General features: G+C 41.8%; 1 protein-coding gene across 1 annotated transcript in view; it reads left to right on the top strand.

The window, feature by feature from the left end:
* The window catches only part of RALGAPA2 (Ral GTPase activating protein, alpha subunit 2 (catalytic)), a 283032-nt gene that overhangs the window by 145495 nt on the left and 118369 nt on the right, over window positions 1-19168 (top strand). The window contains exons 25-27 of the mRNA XM_010836602.1: window positions 7050-7178; window positions 12702-12830; window positions 13894-13952. Coding sequence (XP_010834904.1) covers window positions 7050-7178; window positions 12702-12830; window positions 13894-13952 — 317 coding nt within the window. The remainder of the gene's footprint in view (window positions 1-7049; window positions 7179-12701; window positions 12831-13893; window positions 13953-19168) is intronic.

Genomic DNA, 19168 nt, shown 5'->3' with positions numbered 1-19168 from the left:
AGCCTCCCTTCTCAGCCTCGCAAGTTAGTGGTGACAGTGCACGATTCCATGAATATATTAAAAACCACTGAGTTGTACTCTCCAAAGCATGAATTTTTATTCTGGGTAAATTATATTTAAAGCTTTTATAGACAACAAACAGAAAAAGAGGCAGGTAAGACAGGCTGGTGACATTGTCAACTCCAGTATCAGAATTCATATAGTGTTTCTTAAAATCAGTTAACCAATCAGTCTCTCCCTTCTCCTGGAGCAATCATCCTATCTTCATCAGTTTAAAGGCGAGCTGAGTGTTTCTTCTCAGATGAGGGATTCATTGTTAAGCAATCATTAAAAAAAAAAAAAAAATCATCTGAGTCTCTCCTGTAGGGCTTGTGGTTTGCAGTGGCTTTCTCTGCCATCTGCCTTCTAATTCTGTCCCTGGTCCTATGCATATGGTTTAAGCAGCAATGCCTGTGACCCTTAGAAGTTTGTTTTGTGTTTGTAACTCTCTCCTTTGCTGTGTCTTCTCCAAAGCACTTTTCACGGTGAGAAGTAGGAGGTGATTTTATTTCTCCAGTGGCAGAACCCAATTACTCTATCCTGTCATATTTCTCCTGGCCTTGGTAACATAGTTACACCTGGAGAAGTCACATTTGTCCAGCACGCATAAAAATCTCTGCCTTTCCTCCAAACAGATTACACCACACTTGGCCTTTTGAGCAGAGAACGAATTGCTTGTACTGCATATTCCTTGGCCCAGATCTTGAAAGTAATTTTTAAGCTTTGTCCTCTGTGTTTATTTCCAGTGACTTTCTGTAAGGGCAGTGCTTATGACATGATCTGTTACAACTTTCTTTTTCTTAATATATATTTTTATTCATTTATTTGACTGCACTGGCTCTTAGTTGAGGCATGTAGGATCTAGTTCCCCTACGGGGGCCCGAACCCCTGCATTGGGAACTCCGAGTCTTAGCCACTGGGCCACCAGAAGTCCCTGTTATGTTTTCTTTCCTTCTTTTTTTTTTTAGATTAATGAATTTATTTTAATTGGAGGATAATTACTTTACAATATTGTGATGGTTTTTGCCATACATCAACATAAATCGACTTACAGGCCATAGTCATAAAACCTTCTTATCAGCAAAAGCCCTTCCTGAACCAGTGTAGAGCCTGGTGGGGCCAGGTCGCAGTTTGTGGTGTGTAGAGGAGTAGAGACTCTGCAGCAGTAGTGAGGGGACCTAGGGATTGAACTTTGGTGGGGGCGGTTCTTCAGAAGCCAAGACTTTTCTGTCACTCAGCATATCAGCCTCACCAATAAGGTGATCATTGATACTTAGAAATTTGTTGTCGAGGCACTTTAGGATTGTGCCTGCCTCTTTAATTGTTAAAGAAAGCTTATATTATGTCCAGGGTTAGTGTTCCAAGTAACCCTCTGCATTCACTTCTTCTGCTAATTAGTAATTCCACGGACGGGATCTGTTAACCAGATTAATGGGATAACCTGGATCCCAACAGTCCACATCTTCCCAAACAGAAGAACTTTCCATAGACTATTATAGAGAAAAGGTGTCTTCTGAAAACTAGTGAGGAAATCATTCAGTGGTTTAGCATTTTCCCTCAGATGTGAAAGGAGGACTCCAGCGACTTCGCACACATGGATTCTATTTCTGAACAATTCCGTTTGGCCTCCTGGAAGGTCTGAGTGACTTTCAGGGGAATAACCGGATCTATTTGCTCCGAGAAGCGGGCGCGAGGCCGCCGAGGAAGCAGGGAGACAGATGGCCAGCTATTGTGTTACCACCATCATCTGCTGGGCCGTGAGCAAATATTAAGTGAATAATATATATGTAATTGGTGTGAAAGTACAGTTGCAACATTTCTAATTCCATGTGAAGGATGGCTGCTTCTTGAATACTTGTATTTCATCGAATGTTATATTGAAATGTTTCTGTTTACAGGGTTAATCCATTTTAAACTGCTTTATAGTGAACGTTTTTCCCCCATTTTTTGACACCACTGTGCAATATTTTGAATTGAAATGGCCTATAATAGCCCTTTTTTATTTTCCATAACAACACGAGCACTAAATTATAGCTGTGCAATTATGTAAACAATAGAAATGCTTCCAGAATGAATCCTTCCTTTTAAATTTTCATTTTGTGTAATTGTTGGAAGGTTTGGAGCCATAATAAACAAAATTATTTTACACATTTATCGTTCTAAAGGTCAATTATAAGAGAACTAAAGAAACAGCACTATGCAAAATGAATAAACCAATTTCTGTTGCTATCACCATATGTTTTTCTTATCACTTATGGTTTTTCCAGTTGCTGTGTACATAGCATTCAATTAAAGCGATTCATTTACTAGGCTGAATGCGGTTCATGTTTATAGAACTGTGCTTTGGAGGGGAGGAAGCAACACGCCTCTGTTTGAATTACCTGATTTTTTGTAAGATCAGCGATAAGAGACAGATGCTCCTACCAGCTCCTTTCCCATAAACCCAAATCTGTGGATAAGCTGTACATCCATAATTATCGTCTTACAATCTAGTTTTCATACTCAGTGTAGCATGTGTGTGGACTTTTAACCAAAAACGAGAGGAAAATACTAGTTTGGGGGTCTGTTCTTCCTCCTACAGCTTTTCGCAGATTGAATTTGATTTCCCTTGAACAAAAGCACATGAAAGAGTTTCTTGCTGGTCAGTTTTCAAGAATAATCTTCATTCCTATTTTAGAGTCCATTTTTCATTCAGCTTATTGTTTTGCTTATTATTTTCAGTCCATTTAAAATGTGGAAAAGAAACTAATGTTTGCTATCAGACTCACTTGATTGGGGTAAACTCTAGAACTCCTTAGAAGAGCAGGCTCTAGCAAATCCAAAAAAGAGCTTTTCCCATTTTTATTTCATCATTTGCCCTGTGAATTATATACACTTTGGCTGGTTGCTGTAACGCTTTGCTAAGGATATTATTTAAGAGCATTCATTTGTATTTGTTTTAACTTCTGGGAGAATGTAATCTAAGAGGCTTTGGGGGCCACCTTTGAAATGTTTTAAAAAGCTCTTTCTGAGCATCAGCAAAATAGTAATTCACTGAATTCTACAAAGTAAATTACAGAAAGTCAAAAATCCTTCACAGTCCTTCCCTTATGTTTTTATTCCACTTACTTCTGTGTGACCCTTTCCAGTTTACAAAGGTGTGTGTTCACATCTTTCCTGATACATTCAAGTCCAGGGGAAATCAGCCCCTGCTTGGAAGAGAAACCAGAAGTTCTCAGCACAGTGTGATCTGTCCACGACCACGTGCAGGGGGCCTTGACCCCCAGACCTGGGACTCTTTTTACACTGCCAGAGTCTGACTGCAGAACAGGGCCATTTCCCACAAAGGAGGAGGCATGGAATAGCCCTGAGTTGTACCCTAGGAGCTGTTGTCCCGGCTTTGCCAGCTCTGTGACTGTGATCCAGCAGGCGGCTGGATCAGGGACAGAATTCTCTCTCCACCCAGGATGCAAACTACGCTTTTAACAGGGAGAGCCTGCATCTGACTGGAACCTTTAGCAAAAATTCAGTGTCCTTGGTTCACTATAATTGTACTGATTTAAGGATTATTTCCTATCTATGACATAGGCTGTTGTTTCCCATGGATGGCACAGTGGTAAAGAATCTGCCTGCCAATGCAGGAGTCGCAGGAGACACGGGTTTGATTCCTGGGTCGGGAATATACCTTGGAGTAGGAAATGGCAACCCACTCCACTATTTTGGCCTGGGAAATCCCATGGAAAGAGGAGGCTGGTGAGCTCCATGGGGTCTTAAAGAGTCAGACAACTGAGCGACTGAGCATGCACACACACACATGCATGACACAGAATACTGGTTTTCCAGAACATTCTTATTTACATGGGGAAAAAAAAGTGAGTTACTTTTTAAAAAATGACAGAGTGTTCCCTTTGGACTTGAATATGACAAAAAAAAACATGAGGGTTGTATGTGTATAATTGGTTTTTGAGAAGCACTGTCCTGTCTGGTCTCTGCAAGGGCCTGCTGACTGAGTGGAAAGTTTCAGTCTCAGGATTTCCATCTTTGCCAAGGCTGCAGCCATGACTGTGCTCGGGATGTGTGGAGAGAAAGGCAAGAGAGGGCTCCTCCCGGAAATGGCCGAGCACTGGGTGGACCCCACTCTTCTGGGAAGGTACAGCTGCTGTCCTTCTAGCCCCCCAGTTGTTCCTGATTTCAAAAAATGTCGTCACTAAGATGTAGTCTTCAGGCTGTTCCATTTCAGTGTGGGTAAGCGGAATAAGCCAGCATATGGCCCTAAGTTGGCCAACTGGCCACACAGTCCCCCCCCCCTTTAACCCCCACGTTAACCCCAGCCCAGCGCTGCTGTATCTGGCGGCTCCGCTTCTCCTGGGGGCCGCCTTCCGTGGGTGGCGGGCAGGCCAGGCCAGCCATCTGTCATCTTGCCCTCTCTTTCCAATCTTCTTGCCCATAGAAACAGGTTCCGTTGAAGAGCCTGGCTGCAGTCCAGGGGGTGGGGAGCCTGGGACTTGATCTTGCTGCCCGCACTTCTGCTGTCTTCAGCACTGGTGGCAACTTAGTTTTTGGAACGCCCCATTTGCAGCTCGTTGCCCTGACACGTGTGAAACTTGTGAAGCGAAAATGGATTTCATGTATAAATTCTGGCTTTAGCTTGTTAAAGGATTTTGTTCCTAATTCCCATAAACTCATCCCAGAAAACCCTTTTTTAAAATTAAACCTCTCAATTCCAGTGGTTTAAAAAAAAAATCTGTGATTTAAGTATGTGCTAAAGATGTTAAAAATCCACAGGGATCAAGGCTCAGTTCCTCTTCTCAACAGATGGAATGAAGGCAAACCTAACCAAGTTAACATCATGGTTGTTTGCATTATTAATCTTCCCATGCATGGCATTCTGCTACCTTGCAAGCCAGGTTTGCACGAATCCTTTCGTGGCAGCAGATGTCAACAGAAGAGCACTTCCATCTGCTGCCTGAGACCTTGATGCCTGATACCCCTCGACGAGGCCCAGCGCAGAGTGTACCTCTGTGAGTAATTACAGGTGTGTGGTGAGGAGCCCAGGGCATTAATCAGAGGCTTCATTATGAAAAAGGTGGATCTTTTGTTCCGCTCCTGGAGCGAGAGTTGACCACACACTTTCTAAACTGCAGTGTCCATCTGCTCAGCTCCTAGAATGTTTGCCTTGGCTGATGTGGACACTGAAATGTATCAAAGGACGTGATTACAGCAGGTTTAAACATTAACCCTGGAGAAGCGTGGTTCGGGTTTTTCTTTCCTTTCCTCCTTCCTTCCTCCCTTTTATCTGCTTATTTATCTATTTGATCTCTCTGTTTTTCAGTATCGGAAAATGTCTGCTGAAATGCTAAAACCTTGCATTAGTAGTTGTGAAGTAATTTGCCATATAAGAGTTTTAATAGAGTAGGCACTGCGCAGTCATTTTTTAAGGACATAAACATAATGATTTGTAGACACTGAGTGAGCCGACTGTGTAAGGAAGAAACCATAGAAAAATGTTTTGTGAACACAGGAAAATTTTCTTTTACAAGTTTTTCACTGAGGTTATTTTTATTATAAAGGACTTAACCTGTTAGGATGTAGCACATTACTACTCCTTTACTCTAATTTAATCGAGTTAAATCGGGATTATCTTAAGGATTTTCAAATGGCCACCCTGAAATTTGAGTAAGGTTTGGGGGATGTTTTTTGGTGTGTTTTTCTTCTTACTCCTACTTTTGGGGACTAATTCTAGGTTATGTAACTGCAAGTCACATACCTGTAGCACTTCAGTACATTTGATGAATGCACTTGGCCTAGAACAACATGAAAACAGTTTGTGGTTTTCTTACTAATCCTCTTTGCACCCAAACACTCACACAGATGGCTTCAGAGATGTGGCCCAGCCATGGATGGCAGGAATGCCATCCAGAAGGGGAGCGGCGGTCTGCCATGGGCTGGAATGGGGTGTCAGTCTTAGAACAGAGCTGGCAGGCAGGGGCCAGCTGGCCACCCACCAGTGAGAAGTCTGGTGTCCGGGGGAGATCGTCCACTCGCTGTACCGGGCACAGCTGTCTCACCATCCACTTCTACCCAGAGCACTGCCCACCATGTGATCCATCCCAGTAGGCCCTCACACCCGCTCCATTCCCACTGTTTCACTCTTGCAGTCACCCAAGGAGTGAAGTTTCCATCTCTGTCGACTTGAGGAGTTTGTCATAGAATAGTGTGCTTTGACTTTCATGAACTGAAGAAGTTGAGAATTGACAGCTGCTTGCAGGTTTCATATATTTATCTACTTCCACACTCCTCAGATGGTAAAGAGTCCGCCTGCAATGCAGGAGACCCGGGTTCAATCCCTGGGTCAGGAAGATCCCCTGGAGGAGGGCATGGCAATCCACTCTAGTATTCTTGCCTGGTGAATCCCATGGACAGAGAAGACTGGGGGGCTACAGTCCATGGGGTCGCATAGAGTCAGACACGACTGAGCAACTAACACACAGCACACACAAAGACTCCTGTAGCTCGTTCACGGAGCTTGCCTCTGCATGAAAAAGGCAGAAGCGTCTGGTCCTAATGCCACGATTTAGATCTTAGACAAGTCATCCTACGAATGGTTTAGCATCTCCATTCTCTTACCCATAAAGCGAATATAGTAGCTCTGGACTAACTCATCTCCTAGAACCTTTCTCACTGAAAAAGTCCCATGAGTCTGTGTTCTCTTAGATAATCACACAGTAGCCTTATGTACCAGGCTTCCCTTGTGGCTCAGCCGTAAAGACTCCACCTCCAATGCAGAAGTCACAGGAGACACAGATTAAGTCCCTGGGTCACGGAGATCCCCTGGTGGAGGGCAAGGTAGCCCACTCCAGTATTCTTGCTGGAAAAATGCCATGGACAGAGTGGCCTGGCGGGCTGCAGTCTGTAGTGTTGTAAAGGGTCAGACACAACTGAAACTGAGCCGTCATATGTACAGATGAACTGATGACTTTGGAACTGTGGTCTTGAAAGTTACAGTGGTGTTTTCTTCTCTCCCCTTCTAGGATATCCTGAATACCATCATAAGGCACTGCCCGCCCCGCTTCTTCTCCCTGGGCTTGCCTGGCTTCTCCATGCTGGTGGGGGACTTCATCATGGCTGCTGGCAGGGTCCTCAGTGCAGACACGCTGGCGGTGAGTGTGACAATGCTCAACACCCGGCTCCCAGGAGGCTTCCCGGTGGCTAACAAGGTTCAGATTTCTCCACTCCTAACAGGTGTTGACTCATTAGTGCAACGTGAAACTGGGCTCTCGGGTAGATGCCCTGGCAGCTGATGTGTGAAATTGTAGGATAAGATGACACGCTGGTGGTGCAAAGGCGTTTCATCAAAAGGCCAGAGTGTGAGAAATCATATCCTCACTAATATCTCAGCACATTTGCGCGGTGAGAAGCAGGACTCACCTCCTAGAATCTCATTAGCATTTTTCAGTAAATGGTGGCACAGACATGGACGTCTGTGGTCAAGGGAGAATCTTGAGTATACACACTCAATGAAGCTGTTTTTTGTTATTAAGTCTTAGTTATTATAAATCTAATAGAAAATATGTTCTTAAAATATAAGCTTAGAACTGTAAAATATTTAAGCAAAAAATTGATATTTATCTTTTTATTCATATGGCTTAAAACTTGGGCAGAATTCGTATAGTAAAAAATTAGAAGCTAGTGGACTAAATGAGCATTAAGGGCTACAGAAAGAATTTATTTGTAACCTCAATGTTTACCTCCTAATACTGTTATTATTAGGGCAAGGTATTAATGCCTTTGAGTGTTTTAAAGGCTTTCACATCTGTACTCTGTACACATCTGTGTTCTGTACGGCTGTTACCTGTCCAGACCCACTTTTCCCCTCTTCAAACGGCTTTCCTGGTGGCTCAGGTGGTAAAGTGTCTGCCTGCAATGCGGGAGACCTGAGTTCGATCGCTAGGTCAGGAAGATCCCCTGGAGAAGGAAATGGCAACCCACTCCAGTACCCTTGCCTGGAAAATCCAATGGACAGAGGAGCCCTCTAGGCTACAGTCCATGGGGTTGCAGAGTTGGACATGAATTCAGTTCAGATGGTGTAAATAAATTAGTTTTAATGTTTGTCATGAACTGGTATTAAAATCAATGTGAGTATCCAGCTACCTAAGTTTTTTTTTTTTTTTTAACACATTGTTACTTTTTCATTTTCCTTATTTCTTTTTCTCAGGGCAAATTCAAACTCCAGCCCTGGATTTTAAATTAAATTGTTTCTTAATACTTTGTATCACTGGTGTTTCATGCTGGCACTTTCATGCAATTTTTCTTATAAGGATAAATTAAAAAGCAAAGGGAAGGGAAGAGAGATGAGAGCAAAAGGGAAGGATGAGTGGAAAATGGAAGGAAAATGTTGAATTTAACTTTTTTTGTAAAGATTCTGACAACTTTTCATACTTATTTCTGAAAAAGATTATAGGGTAATCATTCGCTAAGAATCTCCTAATTTATTTTTAATCATTCAAATCAGCATTGAAAAATCTTTGGGAAAAAATGGAAAAACTTCAGAAAAAAAAAAGCATTGGAAAAAGAGGATAGAGGAAGGAAAATCATACATTATTGAAATTTTATTTACTTGCTCTGAGAGTTTCCTGTGAAAATGCAGGTGCCCTTTCTAGTGATAATTTCATGCATGACGGTCATTCTCAGTGAAAATTTATCTTTTGGCTAGATGAGTTATTAAAGTAGCCTTCCAAAACATTTTTTAAAGAGAAAGAGAGAAAATAGGAGAATGTGAATGTAAGAGTTGCATTGCATAAAGAGACAGTACCTCTTCAAATTGCTTTGAATCACTGCAGCTTATTAATAACAGCTAAGATGGTGACTCAGTCGGTAAAGAATCCACATGCAATGCAGGAAACCTCCTGCAATTCAGGAGACGCAAGTTTGATCCCTGGCTTGGGAAGGTGCCCTGAAGAAGGAAATGGCACCCCACTCCAGTATTCTTGCCTGGAAAATCTCATGGACAGAGGAGCCTGGTGGGCTACAGTCCATGGGATAGCAAAGAATTGAACATGACTTAACGGCTAAACCACCACCACCACAGCCTTAGTTTAAACTTGAGGTTTAAAATCATAAGGGAACCAGTGAGAGGTGTTTGGATGGGGCCACAGCTTCTCAGTCAAAATTTTGAGTTAACACAAGTCAGCTGTTCCCTCTGGAGGGCACAGAGGTGGAATGACACAGTGTCTTGAATTTGCTTTATTGAAAGTAGAACCTTCTTTTAAAGTTTTTTTTTTAATTTTTAAAATGGGCCATTTTTTAAGCCTTTATTGAATTTGTTACAATATTGCTTCTGTTTTGGTATTTTGGGCCACAAGGCATGTGGGGTCTTAGCTCCCTGACCAGGGATCGAACCTGCACCCCCTGATTTGGAAGGGAGATTCCTTCTTTATAATTAATTTATTTATTTCAATGGAGGCTAATTACTTTACAGTATTGTGGTGATTTTTGCCATACATTGACATGAATCAGCCATGGGTGTACATGTGTCCCCTGGTCCCAAACCCCTCTCCCTATCCCATCCCTCTGGGTTGTCCAGTGCACTGGCTTTGAGTGCCCTGTTTCATGCATCGAACTTGGACTGGTCATCCGTTTCACATATGGTAATATACTTGTTTCAATGCTATTCTCTCAAATCATCCCACCTTCACCTTCTCCTGCACAGTCCAAAAGTCTGTTCTTTATATCTGTGTCTCTTTTGCTGTCCCGAATATAGGGTCGTTGTTACCATCTTTCTAAATTCCATATACATGTGTTAATATACTGTATTGGTTTTTTTTCTTTCTGACTTACTTCACTCTGCATAATAGGCTCCAGTTTCATCCACTTAATTAAAACTGACTCAAATGTGTTCTTCTTAATAGCTGAGTAATATTCCATTGTTTATATGTACCACAACTTTCTTATCCATTTGTCTGCCGATGGACATCTAGGTTGTTTCCATGCTCTAGCTATTGTAAACAGTGCTGTGATGAACACTGGGGTACATGGGTCTCTTTCAATTCTGGTTTCCTCGGTGTGTATGCCCAGCAGTGGGATTGCTAAGTCATATGGAAGTTCTATTTCCAGTCTTTTAAGGAATCTCCACACTGTTCTCCATAGAGGCTGTACTAGTTTGCATTCCTACCAACAGTGTAAGAGGGTTCCCTTTTCTCCACACCCTCTCCATCATTTATTGTTTGTAGACTTTTGGATCGCAGCCATTCTGACTGCGTGAGATGGTACCTCATTGTGGTTTTGATTTGCATTTCTCTGATAATGAGTGATGTTGAGCATCTTTTCATGTGTTTGTTAGCCATCTGTATGTCTTCTTTGGAGAAATGTCTGTTTAGTTCTTTGGCCCATTTTTTGATTGGGTCGTTTATTTTTCTGATATTGAGCTGCATGAGCTGCTTGTATATTTTTGAGGTTAATTGTTTGTCAGTTGCTTTGTTTGCTATTATTTTCTCCCATTCTGAAGGCTTTCTTTTCACCTTGCTTATAGTTTCCTTCATTGTATCAAAGTTTTTAATTTTAATTGGGTCCCATTTGTTTATTTTTGCTTTTATTTCCATTACTCTGGGAGGTGGGTCATAGAGGATCTTGCTCTGATTTATGTCAGAGTGTTCTGCCTGTGTTTTCCTCTAGGAGTTTTATAGTTTCTGGTCTTACATTTAGATCTCTAATCCATTTTGAGTTTATTTTTGTGTATGGTGTTAGAAAATGTTCTAGTCTCATTCTTTTACAAGTGGTTGACCAGTTTTCCCAGCACCACTTGTTAAAGAGATTGTCTTTTCTCCATTGTATATTTTTGCCCCCTTTGTCAAAGATAAGGTGTCCATAGGTGCATGGATTTATCTCTGGGCTTTCTATTTTCTTCCATTGATCCATATTTTTGTCTTTGTGTCAGTACTGTACTATCTTGATGACTGTAGCTTTGTAGTATAGTCTGAGGTCAGGCAGGTTGATTCCTCCAGTTCCATTCTTCTTTCTCAAGATTGTTTTGGCTATTCAAGGTTTTTTTGTGTTTCCATACAAACTGTGAAATTATTTGTTCTAGTTCTATAAAAAATACCATTGGTAGCTTGATAGGGATTGCATTGAATCTATAGATTGCTTTGGGTAGTATACTCATTTTCACTACATTGAATTCTTCTGATACATGAACATGGTATATTTTTCCTTCTATTTGTGTCATCTTTGATTTCTTTCATCAATGTTTTATAGTTTTCTATATATAGGTCTTTTGTTTCTTTAGGTAAATTTATTCCTAAGTATTTTATTCTTTTCATTGCAATGGTGGATGGGATTGTCTCCTTAATTTCTCTTTCTGTTTTCTCATTGTTAGTGTATAGGAATGCAAGGGATATCTGTGTATTAATTTTATAACCTGTAACTTTACTATGTTCATTGATTAGCTTTAGTAATTTTCTGGTGGTTTCTTTCAGGTTTTCTATGTAAAGGATCATGTCATCTGCAAACAGTGAGAGTTTTACTTCTTCTTTTCCATCTGGATTCCTTTTATTTCTTTTTCTTCTCTGATTGCTGTGGCTAAAAATTCCAAAATTATGTTGAATAGTAGTGGGGAGAGCGGGCACCCTTGTCTTGTTCCTGACTTTAGGGGAAATGCTTTCCATTTTTCACCATTGAGGATAGTGTTTTCTTTGGATTTATCATAATTTTGGCTTTTATTATGTTGAGGTATGTTCCTTCTATGTGGAATGCAGATTCTTTACCACTGGACAGCTAGGGAAGTCCCAAAAGTGGAAAGTTTTAAACAAATTTTAAATATTGAAATGAAAAAATGAAAAAGAAATGAATGAGGCAAGAGTAGTAACATCTTGAGTCTAGGTGTTGGGTCCATGGATATCACATTTTTTTCCACTTTTGCATTTAGAAATTTTGTTAACATGAAAAAAGAGAAAAGTAAGAGCAGCAGAGGAGAGGGCAGTACTGGAGGCAGGTGGCGTCACGCAGTCACAGGACCGCATGGCGAGGCCGAGCCTGTTGGGGTGAGGTGCCTTCTGGACCCCGAGCAGAGACGGCAGACATGTCGTCGGGTATACAGATGTGGACTCAGGAAGGAAGCCTGGGCTACAGAGAGGTGGTGGTGGAGAGTTAGCCACATGGAGGAGGCATTTAAAGCCTCAGGTCTGTATGTCCTGGAGAAGTGAGTGTAGATCTAGGAAGGGAGACGGCCAAGAACTGGGCTCAGCACTCCGGAGTCCAGATCCTGAGAAATGAGGGGTTCGAGCACAGGGACTGTCAGGCCCCCTCTGCAATCCACTAAGGTGTCTGAGTGATGGAAGGGCTCTCCGGAGCACGGGAGCTGTTGGCCACATCCCCTGCCGTGAGGGGTCAGGTGACACCAGGCCTGGATGGTGACTGGTGTGGGTCTTGCCTTCTGGAGGTCGTGTAACAAGAAGCTGTGAGCTCCCTGACCGACTTCAGCAAATCTGAACATTTTGCTGGTAGTCGTTTAAAATCTTTGTATTTAAAACATGCAGTAAAACAGTAAACATATAGTGACTTCATCCCCGAGACCATTGCCCCAGCAGAGCTGTCTGTAAGTCGTGGAAAAATAAAACATGTTGTCGCTTATATCTAACGTTTCTAACAAAAAGGCCAGTGTGTGTCTCATTCCCCTTTCCTGTGTGCAGGCACCTCGTTCGGAAGCCCTCACCATTCTCGGGTCTCTGGTCTGCTTTCCGAACACCTACCGTGAGATTCCCCTATGGCAGCCGGTACCTGAAGTTGCTGAAGTCGCCACGGGAGCAGAAGATGTCAAGGTACGTGATGCCGTGACGGAATCTCAGGTTAGCGTCTTCTCACTTGAGCTGTGTGGTTCTGTGGTTCCCTCTTCCACTATTAAGCTCTTGCTGCTTATCCCTGAAAGTTTTGTCAGTCCTTTATATGTATCAATAGTTGTTGTTTTTTTTAGAATACTAGTTTTGTGGGATTAAATGAGCTAGATGCAGAGTGTGCTATAGTTGTAACTGAGAGTTAGGTTCTGTGGGTATTTTTTCTTAGATCTGTTTATCATCCCTGTGGATCATAATTTTGTAATGAACCATTCTTTCTAATAATTTTATTAGTTTAATTAGGCTGTATTTGTGCATCAAATGAATTTATAAGAAATAATTGAAATATTCAATCCCATTATTGGCCTGATTAAATACTACTAATATTTGAAGTTCTAAATTATTCCTTGGAGAATAAAGCTGACTTTTTTCCTCAGCTGACTTTGGGGCAATCAAAAATGGCTTTCAAATCAATCAATTTGTGTATCTATAGTACACATGAATAATATGTAGTTCAGTGTACAGTATATAATCCAGGTAAAAAGAAAACTGAGATTTTTTTTTCCTATGCGTGTGTGCGTGCTCAGTCACTTTAGCCATGTCCAACCTTTTGCGACCCCATGGACTACAGCCCTCGGGGCTCCTCTGTCCATGGGACTCTCCAGGCAAGAATGCTGGAGTGGGTTGCCATGTCCTCCTCCAGGGGATCTTCCTGACCTAGGGATCAAACCTGGATCTCTTGCATTCCAAGCAGAATCTTTACCTCTGAGCCACTGGGGAAGCCCAGAAAGAATCATTTGCTCTGCTCAGTTTTTGTTGTGCACACAGAAACGCTCTTTAGTGCGCTTTAGATCCCGGGGAGCCCCTCCCCGATCTGAGACCACCATGCCGCTTCCCCAGGCCCTCTGTGTCCTTCCCCAGGTTTCCTTGACTGGGGGCTCTGCCCCCCTCAGTCCTTTAATGGCCCCAGACTGCCTTAAAATATGGGCAGAACTTGTGGGAAGTCAACTACTAAGCAAGGTTTTTACTTTCCTTCATTTTGTGTTTTTAGCACTGCCTCATAAGTATCTTACTGAAGAATGCCACAGAGGAACCGAGTGAGTGTGCAAGGTAAATGATGCGGAAAAGGTGAACTCGTTCAGAATTTTAAGTTACACATTCACGCGAACTCAGTGTTAAAAAATACTGTCTTTCCATTTTACTGTTAGACTAAGAAGTACAGTACGAATTATGTGGGGGGAATCATTTATTACTTTTTTTAAGAGGTGCCATTATTAAGTGAAAAGTGTAAAGTACAGAAGATTATGCCACCTGCTGTGTAATAAAAAGCAAGATTGTGAATATGTGGGTATATTCCCAGATATTTTTAACATGGAAGAAAATGGAAAAATAAAACCAAAGCTTATAAAAACAATGTATGTATAGGGTAGTGATTCTTACTTGGCAGTGGTTTTGTGTCCCAGGAGACGTTCAGCAACATCATTCACCAACATCATTCACCATCTGCTTGCCGATGATACTGAATTCATTTTCCTGGCTCCTTCTTCTAGCCTCTTATATATTCAGGTTTATGTATGAAACTGCCTGCTTGAACCTCAACTTGGGTGTCCCAATACATCTAAATTGAACACAACCATAACTGAAGCCTTGAGTCTGCTGTCTTCACCAGAGCCTCACTGTCTCAGGCTTCATCTCAGTATTTGTCACCATCATCTGCCCAGAAGCTTGGGAAAATCCTTGATTTCTCCTTTACCTGCTACATTCAAACCTTCAGCAAGTCTTGACAATACCATCTTTCCCTCTTTCCCTTTAGTATAGAAAGGCAAATTTCTGTCAAGCTAAATGTGGAAGAGAAATGTGAATAATATGGTCAGTCTTTCTTCAATTCAGTTCAGTTGCTCAGTCGTGTCCTACTCTTTGCAACCCCATGGACTACAGCATGCCAGGCTTCCCTGTCCATCACCAACTACCAGAGCTTACTCAAACTCATGTCCATCGAATTGGTAATACCATCCAACCATCTCATCTTCTATAGTCCTCTTCTCCTCCTGTCTTCAATCTTTCCCAGCATCAGGGTCTTTTCAAATGAGTGAGTTCTTCACATCAGGTGGCCAAAGTATTGGAGCCTTAGCTTCAGCATCAGTCCTTCCAATGAATATTCAGGACTGATTTCCTTTAGGATTGACTGGCTGGATCTCCTTGCAATCCAAGGGACTCTCAAGAGTCTTCTCCAACACCACAGTTCAAAAGCATCAATTCTTCGGCGCGCAGCTTTCTTTATAGTCCAACTCTCACATCCATCCATAACTACTGGAAAAACCATAGCTTGGATTAGATGAACCTTTGTCAGCAAAGTAATGTCTCTGCTTTTTAACATGCTGTATAGGTTGGTCATAGCTTGTCTTCCAAGGAGTAAGCATCTTTTAATTTCATGGCTGCAGTCACCATCTGCAGTGTTTTGGGAGCCCCTAAAAATAAAGTCTCTCACTGTTTCCATTTTTTCCCCATCTATTTGGCATGAAGTGATGGGACTGGCTGACTTCCCTGATGGCTCAGACAGTAAAGCATCTGTCTGCAATGTGGGAGACCTGGGTCTGGATGCTGTGATCTTCGTTTTCTGAATGTTGAGTTTTAAGCCAACTTTTTCACTCTCCTCATTCACTTTCATCAAGAGGCTCTTTAGTTCTTCTTCGCTTTCTGCCATGAGGGTATTGTCATCTGCATATCTGAGATTATTGATATTTCTCCTGGCAATCTTGATTCCAGGTTGTGCTTCATCCAGCCCGGCATTTCAATTAATCTACTCTGCATGTAAGTTAAATGAGCAAGATGATAATATACAGCCTTGACGTATGCCTTTCCCAATTTGGAACCAGTCTGTTGTTCCATATCCAGTTCTAACTGTTGCTTCCTGACCTGCATACAGATTTCTCAGGAGGCAGGTCAGGTGGTCTGGTATTCCCATCTCTTGAAGAATTTTCTGCAATTTGTTGTGATTCACACATCCAAAGGTTTTGGCTTAGTCAATAAAGCAGAAGTAGATGTTTTTCTGTAACTCTCTTGCTTTTTCGATGATCTGACGGATGTTGGCAATTTGAACTCTGGTTCCTCTGCCTTTTCTAAATCAAGCTTGAACATCTGGAAGTTCACGGTTCTTGTACTGCTGAAGCTGGCTTGGAGAATTTTGAACATTGCTTTCTAGCATGTGAGATGAGTGCAATTATGCAGTAGTTTAAACATTCTTTGGCATTGCTTTTCTTTGGGATTGAAATGAAAACTGACCTTTTCCAGTCCTGTGGCCACTGCTGAGTTTTTTCAAATTTGCTGACATATTGAGTGCAGCACTTTCACAGCATCAGCTTTTAGGATTTGAAATAGCTCAACTGGAATTCCTTCACCTCCACTAGCTTTGTTCGTAGTAATGCTTCCTAAGGCCCACTTGACTTCACATTCCAGGATGTCTGGCTCTAGGTGACTGATAACACCATCATGGTTATCTGGGTCATGAAGATCTTTTTTGTATAGTTCTTCTGTGTATTCTTGCCTCCTCTTCTTAATATCTTCTGCTTCTGTTAGGTCCATATCATTTCTGTGCTTTATTGTGCCCATCTTTGCATGAAATGTTTCCCTGGTATCTCTAATTTTCTTGAAGAGCTCCCTAGTCTTTCCCATTCTGTTGTTTTCCTCTATTTCTTTCACTGAAGAAGGCTTTCTTATCTCTCCTTGCTATTCTCTGGAACTCTGCATTCAAATGGGTATATCTTTCCTTTTCTCCTTTGCCTTTTGCTTCTCTTCTTTTCTCAGCTATTTGTAAGGCCTTCTCAGACAACCATTTTGCCTTTTTGCATTTGTTTTTCTTGGGGATGGTCTTGATTACTGCCTCCTGTACAATGTCATGAATCTCTGTCCATAGTTCTTCAGGCACTCTATCTGATCTAATCCCTTGAATCTATTTCTCACTTCCACTGTATAATCATAAGGGATTTGATTTAGGTCAAACCTGAATGGTCTAATGGTTTTTCTCTACTTTCTTCAATTTAAGTATGAATTTGGCAATAGGAGTTCATGATCTGAGCCACAGTTGGCTCCCAGTCTTATTTTTGCTGACTGTATAGAGCTTCTCCATCTTTGGCTGCAAAGAATATAATCAATCTGATTTTGGTATTGGCCATCTGGTGATATCCATGTGTAGAGTCTTCTCTTGTGTTGTTGGAAAAGGGTGTTTGCTATGACCAGTGTGTTCTCTTGGCAAAACTCTGTTAGCCTTTGCCCTGCTTCATTTTGTACTCCAAGGCCAAATTTGCCTGTTACTCCAGGTGTTTCTTGACTTACTACTTTTGCATTGTGCTGCTGCTGCTGCTAAGTCGCTTCAGTCGTGTCCAACTCTGTGCGACCCCATAGACGGCAGCCCACCAGGCTCCCCTGTCCCTAGGATTCTCTAGGCAAGAACACTGGAGTGGGTTGCCATTTCCTTCTCCAATGCATGAAAGTGAAAAGTGAAAGTGAAGTCTCTCAGTCATGTCCTACTCTTAGCAACCCCATGGACTGCAGCCTACCAGGCTCCTCTGTCCATGGGATTTTCCAGGCAAGAGTACTGGAGTGGGGTGCTATTGCCTTCTCCAGTTGCATTGTAGTCCCCTATAATGAAAAGGACATCTTTTTTGGGTGTTAGTTCTAGAAGATCTTGTAGGTCTTTATAGAACTATTCAACTTCAGCTTCTTCAGCATTACTGGTTGGGGCATAGACTTGGATTACTCTGATGTTGAACGGTTTACCTTGGAAACGAACAGAGATCATTCTGTCGTTTTTGACATTGCATCCGAGTACTGCATTTTGGACCATTTTGTTGACTATTATGGCTACTCCATTTCTTCTAAGGGATTCTTGCCCACAGTAGTAGATATAATGGTCGTCTGAGTTAAATTCACCCATTCCAATCCATTTTAGTTCACTGATTCCTAAAATGTTGATATTCACTCTTGCCATCTCCAGTCTTTCTTAGTTGTGTGTAAAAGGAGTTAGGCAGTGAAATTAGAGCCATATAAGTGTAGAGAAGGAAGCAGACTAAAAATATGAGCAAGATTTCAAATAAATGGAGGAGAATTAAGAGAAAATACAGTTGTAATTGTGGGTGATAGTAATTCAGAAAAGTTAAGAAAAATAGTAAGTTTCATTATATAAATCGGAGTGGGATGAGATGGCATGATAGCAAACAGTATTAAGAGAGTGTATTGGAATACAGATTGTGAGTAAGATGATACTGCCGTTAGCTTAAAAAAAGTCTCGGTAGACAAATCTTCACAATCACAAAGGACATCCTCAGGATACAGAGAACATGCGGAGTCACTACGAGTGTAAAAGAACAGGAAGATGCTAAATGGGGATGCTAAATGATGGATCTCAAAGCAAGAAAAGATCAGAAAGAGCTGTTAAAAATGAGTGTGGCTTAAAACTCAAGGCAGGTGAGTGTTGCTTAGGTTATAAAACCATTTTACGGGTCACTATGTTCTCCATGGTGCAAGGCTAATAGTTACAGAGAAATGCAGGTGTTCCTAGAAATGAGAGATCTCTGCTCTTAGCAAATTACATTTAACAAGTAGGTTAATGGGTCATTAAAAAAAAGAATACACACACACACACACACATATATGTACACACATGCATGCAAAGGAAACACATCTCTTAAAAGGGTAAAAATATGATGTGGGGCATAATTCCAAGTTGTATAGATTGTAGGGAGTTGAACAATCAGAGTCTGAGTTAGGCCAAGGGAAGATAAAGAGGCTTGGGGTAGAATGTAGAATACCTGGGGAAGGCTGCAAAGTGAGATGCAAAGTACAGTTTCCAGACTGAGAATAGGTGTAGGAATTAGGCAGGAGGAGAAAGAGATGTAGACAGTTCTAGATCATCAGGAAAGCATGGAGCTCCTGTCTAATGCTGGCACCTGAGAACCAAGAAAGGCCCAGCACACACCTTGTAACCAACGGAAAAGCACAGCTGTTACCCAGTGGCAGAAGGTGACATGTTTGTCAAGGGATGTTTTAATTCATTTGTTCTGAAGCACTTAGTCATTCTGATCGGAAGAGGTGAGAAGCTAGTGAAGTGCAGTGGTTTTAAAACATCAAAATAGATGGATTTTAATTGCTGAATTATTTTGAGCACTCAAGAGCACTCAGTATGCAGGGCCAGGCACTGTGTCGGATTTGATTGGCACTGGGTGTGGCCTCTTACTGCAGAGAGCAGCATACACGCATTCCAGCAAGCTTCTGGTTCCAAGTAGAGGTTTGGAGCCCCTTTTTGTTCAGAAAGTGAGCAGGTTGGGCGG

Source organism: Bison bison, unplaced genomic scaffold, assembly GCF_000754665.1.
Source record: "Bison bison bison isolate TAMUID 2011002044 unplaced genomic scaffold, Bison_UMD1.0 scf7180017864063, whole genome shotgun sequence".
NCBI classification, from domain to species: Eukaryota; Metazoa; Chordata; class Mammalia; order Artiodactyla; family Bovidae; genus Bison; species Bison bison.
This window is presented reverse-complemented; position numbering and strand designations above follow the sequence as displayed.